The 20,751-nt window shown below is 43.6% G+C and overlaps 1 protein-coding gene across 1 annotated transcript in view; it reads right to left on the minus strand.

Annotated features, from left to right (window-relative positions):
• LOC139752777 (protein turtle homolog B-like) overlaps positions 1 to 20,751 on the minus strand; it is a 637,105-nt gene that overhangs the window by 60,758 nt on the left and 555,596 nt on the right. The window contains 2 exon segments of the mRNA XM_071668690.1: positions 5,641 to 5,764; positions 19,486 to 19,655. Of these exon segments, the coding sequence (XP_071524791.1) occupies positions 5,641 to 5,764; positions 19,486 to 19,655 (294 nt within the window).

The following is a 20,751-nucleotide window of genomic DNA, read 5'->3' on the forward strand; positions in this document are numbered from 1 at the left end:
AGATAGATAGATAGATAGATAGATATAGATATATCCCTGGGGATAAGGAAGAAAGAATACTTCCCACGTATCATCTGCGTGTCGTAGGAGACTAAAAGGGGAGGGAGCGGGGGGGCTGGAAATCCTTTCTCGCCTCTCATTTTCAATTTTCCAAAAGAAGGAACAAAGAAGGGGGCCAAGTGAGGATTTCCTTCAAAGGCTCAGGCCTCTGTTCTGAACGCTACCTCACTAACGGGGGAAATGACGAATAGTATGGAAAAAAAAAAAAAAAATATATATATATATATATATATATATATATATATATATATATATATATATATATATATATACATATATATATATATATATATATATATATATATATATATATATATATATATATATATATATATATATACATATATATATATATATATACATATATATATATATATATATATATATATATATATATATATATATATATATTAAATCTGAAATATTTCTGAATTATACAATTCGTTACGATAAATATGAGTATAACATGATCTCCCGGTTGATGTCTATCTTGATTTCACCTTAATTCCTTGTCTTTTTCCATTCGCTCCTGTTGTCTCGATATTCTAGGGTATAGAAATGGAATCTAATCTTGATTGGGAACAGCTTCTGGGGCGTAAGGAGATTGAAGCCGGGACTAACCCGGCCAAAAGGCAACCAGTGAAGAGAAGTGTGATGTAGGAATGTGAAGAAAGACGACATTAATCTAGAATATATGGATATACAGAGAACCTGTAAAGGTTGACAGGGAAAAAAAGCAAGAGAGAACGAAGCGACAGAAATAGACTGTGAGGAATGCAAGACGCCAGGAGGCCCAGAGCCACACGGGGGAGACAGGGTGCTGAAGGAGCGGTAGCCGACGGAACATCCCTAAGGAGGAGGGTTCCAAAGGACGAAAGGTCATGGAGCGGGATGGGAAAGGGAGGCCGAAAGATAAAGTGGAAGAGACATACGGAAGAGAGGATTGGAGGAAGAATGGGTCACCTGGAAAGCAAGGGTAGGAATGATTATAAGATGGGTGGGAGAGGAAGAAGAGGGAAGGAGAGAAAGGTGAGGTTCACCTAAGGCATCGCTCCCCCAGGGTGAACTGCAGACCAGAGACTGTGAGCTCTGGGATAATAGCCACACAGGTGAGAGTTAGTGGAGCACAGAGGCGGCTTGGGGTGGTGATACCAGAGGCAGGGCTGGCAGAGAGCTGACTGAGGAAGGTAGGGGTGAAGATAGGGGTGAGGCATGAGGCAGGTAAATGGTCAGGGACGTGGAGACACCAAGACCAAGACACCACCTCATTGTGCGAGTCCTGTGTTTGCTGGGGCTGGTGTGGTGGATGGTGTGTGTGTGTGTGTGTGTGTGTGTGTGTGTGTGTGTGTGTGTGTGGGGTGAGGTGGGGTTATGGTGAGGAGGTATGGTGAAGGTTATGGTTCAAAGGTTTGTGTGGTGAACGGATGCGTATGGTGAGTTGGTGCACGTAATGAGGGGGTTGTTATGTACGAGACTGGGTATGATTAATGACGTGTGGCTGTGATGAAGCATGGCTGGCTAAGGGTGTGTGTGTGTGTGTGTGTGTGTGTGTGTGTGTGTGTGTGTGTGTGTGTGTGTGTGCGTGTGTGGATAGGTGGTAGGCCATGGAAGGGTATACTGAGATATGTGTGAGTACGTGGTGAGTCTGACGGATGGGAGTGTATACATAGGCAGTTTCTGCCTGACTTTATATATATATATATATATATATATATATATATATATATATATATATATATATATATATATATATATATATATATATATATATATGCAGAAAGAGAGAGAGAGAGAGAGAGAGAGAGAGAGAGAGAGAGAGAGAGAGAGAGAGAGAGAGAGAGAGAGAGAGAGAGAGAGAGAGAGAGAGGAAAAAATATCAAAACAGAATGTGGTGTGCCAAATGCTATTAACATTAATACGCACTAACCATGTGGAGTATAACATTACCAGTGACATTTTTTTAATGAGAATGAACATCAATTATGCAATTATTTTCATATCAACATGATAAAACGCTTTTTTCTTGGTACTTCAAATTAATAGCAATATGTTTGTTACAGTAGGATAAGCATTCCATTGTTTACTTTACACTGTATCATACAACGCGTGTCTTTTAATCACCTGATAACTAATTAAGTACGTTTACCATAAACTGCAAATTTAAAGCTTAACCAGCAGCGAGGCTGCGTGAAACTCTCATACATTCATCAGACAAAGTTAAATCAAGGGCTAAAATTCACACTACGACTTTATGATCTAAGAACTGTATATTGAGCACGTGAAGAAAACGTGCTCAAAAATCATTTTGGATTGGTGGTTATATCTTGACGATGATGGCCTTAATGACTCTGGTAGCTGATAGGCTTAAAGAGGTCAAAATAACCAGTCGACTACTCAACAACCATGTCGTGACATGACGGGTCATGTTCATGCGGGAGTGAAGGCATGATCTAAGAACTACCTTGAACACCTGAGTAGCGTGCTGGAAATAGTCGATTGCTTGTTACAACCTGACGTTGAAGGCCTTAATGACCCTGGCAATCGAGAGCCCTAAGATAACCAACAAGCCAACAAACCTATAGGTAAAGACCTCAGTATCAGCAAACTACTCCTGACCGTCTGTTAAATCTGATCTGTTGCAGCAGGACAACCTGGAACAAGAGACACACATCTAACTGTGTATAAAATGATCAGATCCATCCATCTTCTGAAACGTTTCTGCTTTTTCTTTTTTCTCCTTCCCCACACTGAAAAGAAAGACCAGGTTCCTTCCTGGCAGCAAGTGGCGACCCAGGCCTGAGAAAAAAAGTAGCGAAGTGAACACAATAGATTTTTAGGAGAGCGGGTGTGGAGGAGAGGAAGAAGACTTCATCAAAATGGGAAGCGCTTGATTGAGACTAGATTCCAAATTATCCAAACGAGTAAAGTAACGAAGCGGTGCTGCTTCCCCCCTAAACCCGCACCCATCTCTCTCTCTCTCTCTCTCTCTCTCTCTCTCTCTCTCTATATATATATATATATATATATATATATATATATATATATATACACATCAGAGTCTATCGAAGTTTACGGTGACAGCCAGATCACGGGGCGGAGCATATGCATGTGGCTGTTCCAGTATTGGGCAGAGGATGGAGGTGTCAGTATCAAATGCTACTTTAGTACCGAGGTTTGTCACTTCCATTTGATTTCGCTGATATACCAGCCATATACCCTGTGATCACGTACTGCTTGGTGGACTACATGTATCTATTTCTACCCTAAAAAGAGAGGTGTTATATATATATATATATATATATATATATATATATATATATATATATATATATATATATATATATATACATATATATATATATATATATATATATATATATATATATATATATATATATATATATATATATATTGCCTAAGTTGGAGGTATATAAATCTGACGTATTAATGGTTATTACATTTTCCAAAAGAGACAAAGATTGCCTGACATATTGGTAACTGTTCAGCCGAAGGTTTCATTACGTTCCTACATTTTCTCTTGTTTCCTAAGTTATTCCACTGATGGCCGCACTTACAAGAATCCTTCAAAACCCCCCACCAACCCTCCCAGATTCCTCAACTTCCAAAACCTGTCCCATCAGTCACCACCCAGGCAGGATATTCATAGCTTAATCTCCAGCTACCTGGACCCCAGGCAAGCTCGTAAATCATTGAACATCTCTTTTATAATCTCTTCTTCATGTTGTATCAGTGACAACAGGGAATGAACTCTGAGCAAATCATATACGACAGGGAAATGGAATCAGATCTCTTAACATTCGACACAGCTTTTACTATACCAAAGAGTGAACGCAAATAATCCCACTCACCCTTGCACTGTAGGTTGGCAGTAGTCTAACAAAGGTTTCGCACGAGTGTGCGTGCATTGTACGATATCTTTAATAGAATGACGTTCTCTGTAAAATGTGGGATATCACTCTCTCATGTGTTGTATTTACGTAAGATGATAATGAATTCTTGAATAAACTCACGAGCCATTATCCCAGGAGGGCCCGTCGGTCCCCTGGAACGGAACAGTATTTACTTCTGAGGACAACAGTGATGTTTACAGAGCCAGATGAGAAAATGCTGGAAATGGATTAGTTACCAGGACTGCACAGAAAACGTAGCGACCACCTAAGTCTGCCAGTTTGGTACAGACACCTATATCGAGTGTGCTAGATAGCACTTTCATATGCCTTTGGCCCGTAATCATAATGTGAAAGAAGAGTTCAGTGAAGGGTGGACAGATGAGTTGCTGATGTAGTGTGTGATGGCTGAGGTGAGATGGGTGATGACGAGGTCAGAGTTGGGAGGTCTTGGTGTGGCGAAGGACAGGCTTGGTGAGGTGAATATACTGAGGGGAAAGCACGATGAGAGGTGAGTAGGGTTGAGGGACGGGCATGGTAGAAAAGTTGGGCGTGTTTAAAAGTAGGCGTGGTGGCACTGAGCGGGCGTGGCGAGTGGGTGGGTGTTGAAAATCACTGCTGATGTCTTTGCTGAGTCGGATCATCAGCGTCGCCGTTGGGAAGCAGTGACGAATAAAACAGAAAGCTAAAGTGTGGAAAAAAAAGAAGGCGTTGAAAATGAGGAAAAAAAATACGTCACACACTTGTCTCTTTGAAGTACATTTCCTGTGTGTCTAGCAGCTTCGATTCCACTGAGGATAATGTATCATTGGACTCCCAAGTTTACACCAGGGTAAAGTTTTCATTCGGAACGGTCGGTCAACAGCCTCTCACACACCCGCTGTCTTTGTTGTGTTACTCTTGTTTGTGTTACCGTCGCTTGTGTTTACATTTCATCTTAATGTTCCTCCTCACTCGAGTGAGACTCTGGGTCGAGTCTCGCAAGCACAAGGAAGACTTGCGCTGGTCTGTTATCTCTCTTTGTCTCCCTCACCCCATTCTATCGTTCTTCCTCTGCCCCACGGCTTTATCTTTAAAGTGTAGGTCCTCGTAGGTACTCTCCTCCGCCCCATTTCACTATTAACCAGATTACAGAGGCTCCCAGGTATTAGCCCCTGTCTGACTCCCAGTCTCGTGCCGAGCACCTGCAAGACACCGCCGCCTCCACTACGCTTCACCATCTCCTCCCTGGCCATTTCCTGCAACAGCAATAATACACGCTACATTACTCCCTCCTTCTAGCGTGAAGAAGGAAGGAGTTTCATCATACGAGATGGATGTTCGTCTCGACATAAACTCAAATAAATTTGTTAATTCTCGGGCTGTCTTGGAGCTTGTTAGCGCCGTGTTAGAGGAACGAATTAGTCCAGCACACTGCCTTAATTTCCCTGATGGTACAAGGTCTTGCGGGGGTTGAAATTATATGTCGTGTACGTAAGCTGATGTGGAAGTGCTCTCCCTCTCTCCCCCCCCCCCCCTCTCTCTCTCTCTCTCTCTCTCCTCTCTCTCTGTAAACCCAAAATTTCCTCCTCGTTTTGCTTTTTCGATTTTACTCACACAGTTATCACGTGAGGCTGCTCCTGTCTCGCCCCAGACTCACAGTCCAAAATATAACCACGCCACCAGCACCTACCTGCAGGGATGATGGCGAAGGCGCAGGGGACGCTCTGCTCGCCGATGCTGTTGAAGGCCCAGCAGAGCAGCGTGCCGTAGTCCAGGTGGCTCTTGGGCGCGTAGCTCGCCACCGAGAACTGCTCCTGCACGGTTCGAAGGGGAAAGAAGGGAAGGATGATTTAAGATGATTCTCAAAAAACGGCGAAGCAGAATGGAACTTCTTATAGAATATTCGGTCGTGTAAGGTGAAGGCAAATGGAAAAATTTTTAAGTCCTGTCGGGTGGAAGAGAGAGAGAGAGGATTTTAAAGTTGTGTAAGGTTGAGGAAAAGGTATTCTTGCCTCTGAAGGACGACGAAATGATAGGATTTTGGCGTCTGTGAAGGAGGTGGTGGGAGGGGAAAAATTTTTCAGACCTGTCGGTTGAAGGAATATAATTTGGCATTCCTTTGCACGGAATTGCACACGACGTCAAAGATAAGAGAAAAAAAAATGAGAAAAGAAATGTTCATGGAAAATTAATCTTATTTACATAAAAAATGATGACTGGAAAATATAACATGTACTGACCATTATATTCATATCAGTATCAACTTGCATTCATAATCTATAGATAATTCTGAAGGTCATTGAAGAGGGCAAAATGATGAGATTAAAAGAATGGTGAAGAAATTATTAACAATAATAATAATAATAATAATAATAATAATAATGATAATAATAATAATAATAATAATAATAATAATAATAATAATAATAATAATAATTATAATTATGCTAAATTAGTCGTACAGAACATACATATGCTTAGAGTACAAAACAATATACTACCACTACTACTATCATTAGTAATAACTGGCAAAACTTATCATGACCGAGGGAAAAAGAAAGGAGTGTAGATGAAGGAAAAAAAAAAAAAAGAAAAAAAAGAAGGGAAGATAGAAAAAAGAATATGAGGTAGGACAAAAATAGATAACACTAACGATACAGATAAAGAATAAGGAAGAAGCAAGTAATGAAGAAATGGTGGAAAAAAAAGGTAAACTGATGTGGACGTGAGAAGAAACAGGTACAGTAAGAGAACTAACAGGAACAAGACAAACAATGACGAATATGTAATTCTCTCCTGCTGTGCTGGCGACCCGCTGTGTTGACTACACAACATGTGGGTGTATAAACCAGGGCTTCAACCTTGGTCAGTGACACACACACACACACACACACACACACACACACACACACACACGGTGTCATAAACATGTCCATCCCCACATCACACACACACACGAACCCCCTAATCAAACACACCTACACGAGTACACAGCTCCCTCTCCGTCCTGTTCAAATAGGTAATTACACACATATTCATACACATTCACACACCTACAGACACACACACACACACACACACACACACACACACATCTCCCTTTCGCCCTTAACTTCTCTCGCGCTGTTAATCCAATCCATTTACCATGTTAAGTGCTCACAATGGAGAAATACACCCTCATAATTCTCAATGAATTTTCTGCCTATTGCTGTACTTTAACCATAACATAGAAGTACGCCGAGTCAAGAAGGTTACTCGGTTTCGTTATGTAACCTTCCTCCCATTTTGTCCCATGTACATCATAGTAGCACCTGTTCACAAGGCAGAGAAGTCGTACATGGGAAAAAAAAAAAAAAAGATTCTTCGTCTGACTATTTGTACAGACAGAGATAACTGAATAAAGGGGCCTGTGAATAACTGAAGACCACTAAGTGTTGTTTTATTGTTATGGATGCGAGTGGGTGAGGTGGGTGGTAGCAACTTGCCTCCTCGCCCCTCCTCCTGCCTACCAACGCCTTCTGGTCCTCTTAAGTAAGACGTATGCTTTCTTCCCGCTCCTTTGATGTGCTACCTCCGGGCAAATAATGACAAATGACTGACAAATAAAGCCAGAGAGAGAGAGAGAGAGAGAGAGAGAGAGAGAGAGAGAGAGAGAGAGAGAGAGAGAGAGAGAGAGAGAGTTCTACATGTGTTGGGTTCTGTATGTAAGTCCGACTTTCCCCTTCTCTGTTTGTGCTTTTATGATTTCGTATTTGTAATTGATAATCTGCATGCAAAGGGAAAAGGGATTTTTACACTTGTGGGACTTCACAACTATATCTCTCATTCTCATTTATCATCTTTTTCTCCCTCTCGCTCCATTTACCTCTTCGGTTTTAACGTGTTCTGTTCGTCCACTGGTCGGATACCACCAACAATTTCCTTACGTATTTTCTGAGTGTTGGTTTGATTATTAACTTGTATCCTCAAGTGAAACAGAACCTCCCAGGTTCTGAGAACTGCTTAATATCAATCCTCATTGAGTCCAGTGAGGTACTTGAAAATTGTAATCCTTTCAATGACCTTCTGTCTTGTAATAAAAGCGAATGTTGAGGCTGCAATTCCCTCCCTGTAGCTCATAACCTTTGGTTCACGCTCTGTTTTTTTCATCACCCGCCATTACCCAGGCAGGGAGACCGAACCTTTGATGCACATCGAGTCTCTGGTCTGACGTCTGTACTGAATAATATCTTCTTGTGCACCCACCACCTTGTCCATTCACGTTTTGGGGACGATTTCTTCATCTGGCCAAGCTATGGTGGTCTTCCTCATAACTCTCCCAACGCGGTTTATAGGTGACTGGTTAAGTACAATGTGAAATATCATCAGCCATGCAAACCAGTGTTGCAGCATCACAAACCTTCATATCACAATGGGCTGTAGTATTCAGACTCTGAAGTTTATCATCCCAGCTTATACTAAAAAAAAAAAAAAGTATATTCCTCTCCTGTGCTTTCTTTTAGTGTCTAGGATTTAATTTGCCTCTTTTAGTGCCTCATCATTATTAATGTACCGATTTCAAGCACTGCAGGATCACCTTTCCTCTCGTTGAAGTACGGTACATGCTGTCCTCCGCATCACGTCTGTTTTACGTGGTAGCCAGTTCCAGTGCTGAAGATGGATCCCTACTTCCGGGTCTGGTGTGTACCCTGCTAGGTGGGCAAAACAGGTTCCTCTAGACGCATTTCATGGAAAGTCGCTACGTCTCATTATCTCTTGTTCCAGCGTACCTAAGGGAATTTTCAGAGTCGATTGTACCCTATCGTCCGGATCTTTTCACCATAGTGAAGAACAGTTCTCATTGCCTCTTGCACCGTCGTAACTGTACTTTCATAATTTCCACTAAATTTTTGCCTCGGCTTGTCGGAGCTTTTCTGAGGATTGTGTAACACCAAATTAATTAGGCAGTTTTTGTTAATCATAATAATCCCTCGTTATTTACAGTTTGAATGAGCCACTACCTTTCAAGACCTCGAGAGAATTATGCCTCTCTCTTCTCCTATTCTCTCACTGTTGTCTATCTCATCAAGTTTTTCACATCGAACAAGTTCATCGGCCTGACTCTTGTGCTGTCTTCTTCCAGTCGTAGGTAACATTTACAGGCCGATATTTCTTCGTCTTCCAATTCTCTTGTGACATTTCTGTCGACGTTGTCCATGATTCACACCTGCCATCGTCTGTGTGAGATATCATCCTTTAGTATTTCATCATCTCTCACTTCACCTATGTTTCCGTCGAGGCCGAACACCATCAACACTGAGCTGTTCTTTTCCATCACCTGTCTTACTGGCCATAGACAAAAGAGGCCACGACACAAACTGCAAACCAATTTCTTATTCTTAAAATAACTGCCGAATGCACCATAATTTTCTTTTTACAATATTACGTGGCCTTTCCTCTGCTTTCAACTGCTCATTCCGTATAATATCTACGTGTTCTATCTTTCTATCATAATCCTAAGCCCTCAGCTTGCTTACTATCTTTCCTCTGATGACACTCACAATCACGTAAATCTTTTTACACTCTGGTGTGTAAAGTCAATGGACTTCTCAGGCTCCTTTGCAAGCCCTCCCACCTTCAACTCAAGCACCGTCGCTCGGTGGCTATTTTCCTGCGGGCCTTTGTCTCCAACTCCCTCTTAACGTTACCATTTCCAGACCCTTGTGTCTGACATTAACAATAATCCACCTGATCATCCGTCCTCTTTAAGTGAAATGATGTCCCTCCACCTCCTCCAGCCTTCTAGCTTTGCGTTTGACCGTTATGGCATCTGATTGTAACTCTCCAGCAACTTGATCCTTTGTCTGCATCATCTGCTGGCCACAAGCAACGTCTCCTCTCCCTCTCCCTCTCTCTCTCACACACACACAGCGTCTGTCTCATCGTCTCTGGGATGCGGATAAATCCTATGAACCCAGTGAACCAAGTTTCTATACGTTTGGCCCCAGTGAATGAATTATAATAATCATTTATGTCATTAATGATCACTCTATCTTTCGTGGCTGCGAGCTATGATCTATTTTTCCCTGTATTTCTATATTTTCTTATCTGTATTTTCATTACTTCGACTCTTGCAACACTCTTGCAGACAGCAATCTTGATACCCCAGTTTAACTTGGTGTTTATTAATCTTTCATTCACAAAGGTGTGTGTGTGTGTGTGTGTGTGTGTGTGTGTGTGTGTGTGTGTGTGTGTGTGATGTGAGGCAGGAAGGTGGCTGTAACAGTAAACATATTCCCCTTGAGGATAACGCTGAATGGCCAACTTAATCAAAATGAATTGCAAGAGTTTAGGGAAGGGAGGTAAGTTGGTGTACGTGGGGGACGGAGAGTTCTGAGAGAAGGAAGGAAGAAGAGAGAAAGGTAAAAATACCCGAGTGAAGGAAGGGAGGAGTCGCAGGGGAGGTCAGGAGGGAGAGAATGAAAGAAGAAGGCTTCGAATAACGAGGCTTTGGCTTCGCAAACCTTGAGCCACAGTTTCTTCATGTTTCGTGTTTCGTATATCAAAGGTAAACACACACACGACTTTTACAGGTGCAGCTGAACGCCTGAAGGAAAGTTTCGCTCTCGCCTTCTGCCTCGTTCTAAATAATTCCAAAATGCAGACTTCGGGTGACTAATGAGAATAACTACACACAAAAGAAAAAAATTTCTTCCATAATCCCTTGAGAACGAACACGTACAGAAATTACCATTAAGCATATCAATTGACTCAATACGTCAGAGGAGGAGAAAAAAAAAATAATAATCTGGAAGTATTTGGATTTTTCTCGAAAGTTTGAGGAAGTTTAGATCTGGTGTTTGAAGAAAGTTAATAATTCAGGGGAGGCGGAGCCATCACAGCACGGCTGGGCTAGGTGCTCACCTGGGAAGGGTCGTCAAGTGACAGGTGAGGGAAAGAGGGGGAATGGGGGAGGGGTTATATTTTCACCTGGAACCGTCCATCACTAGACTGAGCGTCTCACTAACTTATGGAAGTCCCAGCGATCAGGGCGGACACGTTAATTCCCCAGGGAAAGGGGGTGGAGTCACTCACTCCCGGAAGGGAGGTGAGGTGAGGTGAGAGGGGAATTACTCGCCAGAAGAGACTCATCACGAGATGGATCTTGATCCGACAACGCATCACATCTTTACAGGACTAATGGCGGCGCGATACTCCAGCTAGGGGGGCGGTCACCTGGAGGGGATTGGGAGGCGTGTTACTAATCTATGGGACGGTCACAGAGGCACAGGTGACGTACTCCTCTGGAACGGTGGTTATGCTACTGGCAAGGCGCACGGACGGGGAGGAGACTAGACTTAAGGGCTTCTATCCCTCTACAAGGGACGTCTAAAGAGAGGCGGGAGGTGTTGGTTACCTGGGAGGGTCCAGAAGGGTACTCGTGGGGACAGGCAGACAATGTCCATCACTTGGGAGGACCATCTCGTGGTGGGGATGACCTTACCTATCACCTGAAGGAGGCAAGAGGAGGTATACGTCGATCGTGGAGCATCTTGTGGAACAGGTCAGGTACCTTACTACTTCTAAAAGGTCGTTAGGGTACAGGCGTGGCATACTGATCCCGTCTAGTGCGCTACGAAAAGACAAGCTATTGCTGTTACTCCCGTATAAATAAAAAAGGTCATCTGTATTCACCTTTACGTTCTTCTCAACCAACACTGTTTTCAGAGGATTGATGTGATGGAATGCAAGCCTATGGGTGATCCATGCTAATGAGGATGAGACGTCAAGGGAGAGGTTAAAAGAAGGTCTGAAGAAGAAGAAGAAGTAAACAGCTGATGGCCAACGGGAGAGGACATGACACAGGTGTTGCCACGGCAACCGACACTCAAACTCGAAGGCCAACATAAAGCTGCTGAAGATGCCGACCATGAACATTTAATGAACTTCCAAAGCGATATGATCAACTCTATTTGACATCGTCTCTCTTACCCTTTCCAGTATGACACACTCAAACTCTTGCTTCCCACATCTGGTGACCTAACACACCGACACACTGTTTCTGTATCTTTACTTAACCTCCATTACTGTGTGAATTTGTGTTCTGTCTCATCAACTCTTCCTATTTTTAGTAACTCATCACTCGCTAGGATTACTACTTTTTCCTCAATTCTTACTTCGCTAAATGAGCGCAGTTCATTCCAACATGGATAACGGATTAGCTGAAATGCGGATTGAAACTTGGGCTTGATTCTCTCTCTCTTTCTTTCTCTAGCGAAGTCCTGTCGTACGTGCTCTCTCTCCCTTCCTGGCAAAGTCTTATCCTATGTACTCATAAGTAGGACTCTCTTATTTATGTCTGTCTGACTCCCTCTCCTCCCTGAAAGAGGTTAGCACTGTCATTCTCAGTGGTCGAGGGTGGGGGTAACATACTGTCCGTCCATCCAGCAACCACCACCACAAGCCTTACCTCCGCTCATATTTCCTCACTCATACACACTGTCCCAGTTCCTCCCAGCGGTCTGCTGCACCCAGATGCATATCTGCAGCTTCCTAACTCCAGCTACCGGCCCTATTCACCTATTCTACTAGTCCACTTATTCCTAGTCACTCCTTCCACCAAACTAGCCAAGAATTTGCCTCGTTCACCACAACAAGGTAACTCAGTCAACCGATCCTCAGCCAGGTCTTCCCATCTTCCTTGTACACCTATCAGTCCTAACCATCAACTTCCACCTAGTTATCCTCCCCCGTCCTATCAGGTCAACCTCTCTTCAATAATCTATCCAATAGCCACGCTGACCAGAACCTCTCTTTCCCCGGAGTTTAAAAGCTACACACACACACACACACATATATGTATAAACAACTCAGTAGCCTTATCTCTGGGACCACATCTAAATCAAGCAGCCGATCAACAGTTCTTAATAGCTTTCCGTGTGTCTTCAACTCTCTGTCGTTGTGCATCGTAATGCATTCATTCCGTTATACGACGATCTACCACAGTGCATTCGTCATTCACAATACACGAAGCTCCTCTCTCTTTCCCCCGTCGCCTTCCACTTCGGTTTTTACTCTTTCCTCGCGCTTCACTTCTCTGGGAATCACACTAAAATGTGGGCAGCGGTTCGAGTCACGCAACACTCGTTTTCTTTTGCTTAATAGGGCACCCGGCCAATAATTTTCCTGATGTACTTGCACGCACTCTGTAGTCTTCACCTAAACCTGAGGCACTTTGGATAACCGTCTTTCTTCCCCCAGCTCGATTTTTCTTAAGTGATCTCTAATGGTACTATCTTGGGTTTCAGCCTCTCCGAGAGTGTGATAAACATCTAGGATATAAATAGATAGAATGAATACATACATACATACATACATACATATATATATATATATATATATATATATATATATATATATATATATATATATCATACAAACCTCCAACAGCCAGGATCGAACCCGGGACCCCTGGGTGTTAGAGGTTTGTATGTTCTATGAAGGTGCGCGTTCATATGCACTTTGTTCGTGTATGTATATATATATATATATATATATATATATATATATATATATATATATATATATATATATATATATATATATATATATATATATATGCCATATATATATATATATATATATATATATATATATATATATATATATATATATATATATATATATATATATATGCCATATATATATATATATATATATATATATATATATATATATATATATATATATATATATATATATGGCATATGATAGAGTTGATAGAGATGCTCTGTGGAAGGTATTAAGAATATATGGTGTGGGAGGCAAGTTGTTAGAAGCAGTGAAAAGTTTTTATCGAGGATGTAAGGCATGTGTACGTGTAGGAAGAGAGGAAAGTGATTGGTTCTCAGTGAATGTAGGTTTGCGGCAGGGGTGTGTGATGTCTCCATGGTTGTTTAATTTGTTTATGGATGGGGTTGTTAGGGAGGTGAATGCAAGAGTTTTGGAAAGAGGGGCAAGTATGAAGTCTGTTGGGGATGAGAGAGCTTGGGAAGTGAGTCAGTTGTTGTTCGCTGATGATACAGCGCTGGTGGCTGATTCATGTGAGATGCTGCAGAAGCTGGTGACTGAGTTTGGTAAAGTGTGTGAAAGAAGAAAGTTAAGAGTAAATGTGAATAAGAGCAAGGTAATTAGGTACAGTAGGGTTGAGGGTCAAGTCAATTGGGAGGTAAGTTTGAATGGAGAAAAACTGGAGGAAGTAAAGTGTTTTAGATATCTGGGAGTGGATCTGGCAGCGGATGGAACCATGGAAGCGGAAGTGGATCATAGGGTGGGGGAGGGGGCGAAAATTCTGGGAGCCTTGAAGAATGTGTGGAAGTCGAGAACATCATCTCGGAAAGCAAAAATGGGTATGTTTGAAGGAATAGTGGTTCCAACAATGTTGTATGGTTGCGAGGCGTGGGCTATGGATAGAGTTGTGCGCAGGAGGATGGATGTGCTGGAAATGAGATGTTTGAGGACAATGTGTGGTGTGAGGTGGTTTGATCGAGTAAGTAACGTAAGGGTAAGAGAGATGTGTGGAACTAAAAAGAGCGTGGTTGAGAGAGCAGAAGAGGGTGTTTTGAAATGGTTTGGGCACATGGAGAGAATGAGTGAGGAAAGATTGACCATGAGGATATATGTGTCGGAGGTGGAGGGAACGAGGAGAAGTGGGAGACCAAATTGGAGGTGGAAAGATGGAGTGAAAAAGATTTTGTGTGATCGGGGCCTGAACATGCAGGAGGGTGAAAGGAGGGCAAGGAATAGAGTGAATTGGATCGATGTGGTATACCGGGGTTGACGTGCTGTCAGTGGATTGAATCAGGGCATATGAAGCGTCTGGGGTAAACCATGGAAAGCTGTGTAGGTATGTATATTTGCGTGTGTGGACTTATGTATATACATGTGTATGGGGGTGGGTTGGGCCATTTCTTTCGTCTGTTTTCTTGCGCTACCTCGCAAACGCGGGAGACAGCGACAAAAAAAAAAAAAAAAATATATATATATATATATATATATATATATATATATATATATATATGTAGAGAGAGAGAGAGAGAGAGAGAGAGAGAGAGAGAGAGAGAGAGAGAGAGAGAGAGAGAGAGAGAGAGAGAGCAGACAATACACTTTGTACTCCACTTCATGTTTGCCCACTGACATATACATTCTTCTCCTGATGGTATTGATTTTATGCAATTCTTACCCTCATTCACCTTGCGTATTGACCTCGATGTAACATCAAGAGTTACTGAGCTTTTCATCTTTTCATTTTCTGCACTACTGACCCATAGTATGTACATATGCAAATCATGCATTACTACTGTACTGTCACAGTGAACCATCCCCTCTCTTCATTCTATAACCAAATGTGCAAATGATGCATTTACTTCTTGTACTGTCACAGTGAACACACATACCCCCTTTCCTTAATCTTTTCATTCTATAACCTTCCATTTTCTCTCGTGGGGTACTGTACTTTATCTCAATACAACAACATTATCTTTTACCCATCACAACATCCTCCTCCTCCTCTACACCTTTACCCCTCCTCTATCTTCATCAGGCTGCTCTTATCCCCTTACTATATTACACCCTTTGCCCCACTTCCCATAATTCTTCCCTCGTCTTCATACTCTACGTTGCATATTTCGCCCCACTCTCCCTCAGTTCAATAAATCGTGAGGGATCTCTTCCCGTCTTCAGATATCTTCTGAAAATTGCTCCCCATCTTCCACCCCCTTTTGCTTCTGAGGTCTGTACTCCATTTCTTTTTGGGGGGACCACTGTTCTGTATTTCTCTTACACCCGCTGCAGGTCGGGTTATTTTGTTTTCATTCTGTCTTTCATGTTGACCTTTTCAGTATTTTATCCGCCCCCCCTTTTTTTTTCTTCGTTAAGATATTATCTTCTTTTACAAGTTAAAAGTGTTGCAGTCCTGCCCCAGCACGTCACCGTTTCATCTCTTGTTTCTCTCTTTCTATGCCTTTTGCACTATATTTTTTTTTCTCTTTGGAGCATTTTTTCATTTTTTTTCCGCTTTCATAATGTCCTGGGTTTTTAATATTTTGTCTCGTGTTTTCCTCTAAATCTTTCTCTTTCTCTTTCAAATGTGAGATATTTCTTCCACGGTATTCTCTCCTAGTTTTTCCACCTCTCTCTCTCTCTCTCTCTCTCTCTTAAATCTTGTCCGGCGAAATTCTTTCCTTTTGCCTCCCTCGCCGTCCCTACCCTTCAAAATTTTAATCTTGCTGCAGGACATTCTTTGAGTCTCCACTCCCGCCTGTGTGCTCACGCTCACCCCTCCCACTCTCTCTTGCTCTCTTCCTGCTCTCCTTCCCTCGCTCTTTATCAGCCTCTTTATGCTGCTTTACGCCTCTCACTTCCTCTCTCTTTCATGGAGATTTACAATTTTTTTTCCTTTTTTTTTCCTACCTCCTTTGCACAAGAGATATCAAGTTCATCATTCTGACAGACTGTCTCAACGTCTTCCACGCAGACAGGCTGGTGCTGAGCCAGTAGGGGAGTGTGGGACTGTCTGATCCTATGAGCTTCGACTGTGTGTCCTGATGCAGATGATCTATTTCCCAATTTTTGTGCTTAAATGAAAGTCTTTTAGTAACCTGTATACAAATACAGTCAAGCACAGAAACTGGTAGTCAGTGACAGTAATGAAGGTAACATAAGCGGTACAGGATGTAGCAAGACTAACTCCTAAGACGATGAGGGTTTTGAAATACAGGCAGATCACCTGAGCATTACAGAGGACTTGAAATATAGGCAGATCACCTGAACATTACAGAGGACTTGAAATACAGGAAGATCTGAGCATTACAGAGAACTTGAAATATAGGCAGATCACCTGAACATTATAGAGGACTTGAAATATAGGCAGATCACCTGAGCATTACAGAGAACTTGAAATACAGGCAGATCACCTGAGCATTACTGAGAACTTGAAATACAGGCAGATCACCTGAACATTACTGAGAACTTGAAATACAGGCAGATCACCTGAACATTACTGAGAACTTGAAATACAGGCAGATCACCTGAACATTACAGAGAACTTGAAATACAGGCAGATCACCTGAACATTACAGAGGACTTGAAATATAGAAGATCTCCCTCACTAAATTGTTGCTGCATCTTACCCCTGCGTCAGAGGTACAGAGAAGTAGTTAATATCAGATCCCATTTTTCACTCACAACAGCCTGTAGGTGAGGGTCAATCAGGACAGGACTGGTGCTCCAGCAGCGAAAAGCCACAACCTGGCTAATGAATAATACCTGGCTAATGAGGAAATATCATATGAAACCGAGAGGAATCATCAGGCCAAGAGGATACAGCAGGGGAGCTATATGTGTGGAGCGGAACAGCTTCCTCACCAACATCAGACTGACACAAGGAAGTGTGTGAACAGGAAAGTAAAGGAAAGGATCGCACAAACTCATAGATAAGTCATGTGAGGCGAGGGGAAAGTGGAACAGCGAGTGAGAAATCATAAGACAGTGGGTAAGAAATGGTGGCAGTCGAGAGAGAGAGAGAGAGAGAGAGAGAGAGAGAGAGAGAGAGAGAGAGAGAGAGAGAGAGAGAAGAATGAAGAGGAAAGAATCTAGGAAGAAAGCCAATAGTGGGGGGGGGGATCAGTTCCTTGGATTAACCTTGAGTAATGTGGATCAGCTGTGGAGGTAAAACAAACCAACAGACTCCAAGGGTAAGTTATATACTGACACATTAATCGAACTTACTCAACCGACGATCCAGCGTCTGGGCTAAAACCATGAATCCATCCGTTACCTCCTGCTGTCACACTCTTCTTCTGACCCCCACTCTCTTGATCATCTTAAGAAACCCCTCCAAAGCACTCCAAGGAATCCCTCAACAAAGAAATCCCTCCAAAGCACTGCAAGGAATCCCTCAACAAAGAAACCCCTCCAAAGACAAAGAACCCCCTCCAAAGCACTCCAAGGAATCCCTGAACAAAGAAACCCCTCCAAAGCACTCCAAGGACAAAGAACCCCCTCCAAAGCACTCCAAGGAATCCCCTCCACAAACCCCTCCCGAGTTCCTGACTGCCTAGAAGAAAAAATATCCCATGTCTCTCCGATCAATACTCCAAGGAATCCTCCAACGAACCCTTCCTAAACTCTTCAACGCCTTCAAAAAAATCCCCCCCAACTCCCACTCCCATCCTTCCAGTCAACAATCCCAAGAACCCTGGGACAAGAAGCCCCTCTCCCGAAATCCTCAACTTCCCGAACCCGTCCCTGTGGTTGGCCAAGAAGAATCTAGAAGACAATTCTCAACTTTTACTCTAGTCGTCTGGACCAGGACGAAGGATCACAGGGAACATGGAAGGACACATCTGAGGAACAGGACGATAATAATCATGTGTTTCAACGTTAATTCTCAGCCGAAGAACACACACTCATTGAGGGGTAAAAAAAAAAAAAAGAAAAAGGTATAATGAAAACGTGTGGGGGAACGACTACTGAGGGGGAAAAAAAATGTTAAAATATGATGTGACTGAAATGAAAGTTGAAGATTATGAGGTGGAACACGTGTGAGTGCCCTCCCTGTACACACAAACACTTAAACTATAAACTGTGCATACACACACACACACACACACACACACACACACAACCGTGTAAAACTCCCTCCTCGTACAGTACAAACAGGTAAACTCCACATGATTGTAGAACCACCTTCCCTTACAGCACAACAAACAAGTAGTTACACACATTGCAAACAAACAAGTTTGGACGGGTGGTGGAGGGAGGGAGGGATCAATTAAACACACACCTTCAAAAGCAAATCATTAAACTCTGAAGAACGGTGAACCGGAGAACAGTCCTTTGGAGAACAAGTTAGACAACGACCCGTAAATTTCGCTGTAAATGGACGACACTTTTTTTTCCCCCGTGGCCATTATTCACAGGTAAATGACGTCCACACAAGAGGAGGAAGGAGGAACCGGGTTCTCAAGTGTATATGACGGGAGCTGCTGGCAGCTCTCTGCCTCAGGGAACACGGGATATGCGATGCTAAAGATCTGTTTGCTTACGGGTATGTTTCGAGAAAATGAGATTTTAAAGCTGATGTCTATAAACTGGCGAGGAAGGTGACGACGAGACGCTACTCACTCACCTGGCAGGCCGAGAGATGACGACGGGGGGATAAGGGATGACGATGACTCAATTAGGACTCACATGGGGGTTGGGAGACTCACCTGGGAGGTCAGAGTGACTCACGTGGGAGGCCGCGATGACTCATCTGGGATGTGACGGCAGAGACCGGGATGACTCACCTGGGATGTGACGGCAGAGGCCGGGATGACTCACCTGGGATGTGACGGGCAGAGACCGGGATGACTCACCTGGGATGTGACGGCAGAGGCCGGGATGACTCACCTGGGATGTGACGGGCAGAGACCGGGATGACTCACCTGGGATGTGACGGCAGAGGCCGGGATGACTCACCTGGGATGTGACGGCATAGGCCGGGATGACTCACCTGGGATGTGACGGCGGAGGCCGGGATGGGCAGGTGCTCTGAGGTGTTGTTGAAGGTCCACCTGAAGGTGACGGGTCCCGGGCTGGCCTCCACCTCGCACGTGACGCTGGCCGGCTCGTGCAGCGCCGTACCGTAGATGGTCTTGCTGTGCCGCCGGCAGTATGGCTTGTCTGTCGGTACACCAAGGTACAGTTAGTACGTGGTACCGGCAATACGGTACAGTGAGTCAGTGGGTAGCACCAGAAGCAGAACTTGTCTGTCGGTACACCAAGGTACAGTTAGTACGTGGTACCGGCAATAAGGATTGTCTACCGGTACAGTACGGTACATTTACTAGATGGTACCGGTAACTGGCCTCGTCTACCGGTACAGTACGGTACATTTACTAGATGGTACCGGTAACTGGACTCGTCTACCAATACAGTAGGGTAAATTTACTACAAGGTACCGGCAACTGGGCTTGTCTACCGGTACAGTACTGTACATTTACTACGTGGTACCGGCAACTGGGCTCGTCGACCGGTACAGTACGGTACATCAGTTTGAGTCACCCATGAATCTAGCTTCCCCCTGGGTTTCTCACGACCCTACGTCCAGCATCCAGTAAGTTACAGCGCCAGTACTGTGTGCTACAGTGTAGGGAGGAGGAAGAGGAGGAGGAGAAAGAAGAGGAGGAGGAGGAGGAGGAGGAGGAGGAGGAGGAGGAGGAGGAGGAGGAGGAGAAGGTGCTGAGGGAGTGGTGGAGCTGCTGCTTCTGAATACAACTGCCGCTAAGGTCAATATCTCCAGCACCAACACTCTCATCACCACCTGATCTCCATCCACTACTAACTCCACCACTATTTAGTCATCTTACACCTTCCTCCAACACCATCTTCACCGACAACAACCACTTGTTCCCTCTCCTCCCCTTCCTCTTCCCCTACCACCACCGCTAACCACATCCACTATCAACGCCATCACCATCTCCACAACCACACCGTCACCACATCTCCTCCCTCTCTACCAGACACCACCACATCTCTCTCCTTTCCTAACACCCTCCACCACTCCCGTATCCTCTCCCCCTACTGCGCCTCTATGACCCTCTATGCACAAAGAAACACCACACACACAAAAAAAGACTACCAATTAAGCAGGAAACTGTATCCAAGACAGAAAAAAACAGTTCAAGACCCCGAGGCCACCTCGTCTCCTAGGCCGATGGGGCACGTAGCCTTCGGGCCCTCCCGATGTACTACAGTCGGATGGAGTACTATATTGAAT

This window comes from Panulirus ornatus, chromosome 13 (genome assembly GCF_036320965.1).
Source record: "Panulirus ornatus isolate Po-2019 chromosome 13, ASM3632096v1, whole genome shotgun sequence".
NCBI classification, from domain to species: domain Eukaryota; kingdom Metazoa; phylum Arthropoda; class Malacostraca; order Decapoda; family Palinuridae; genus Panulirus; species Panulirus ornatus.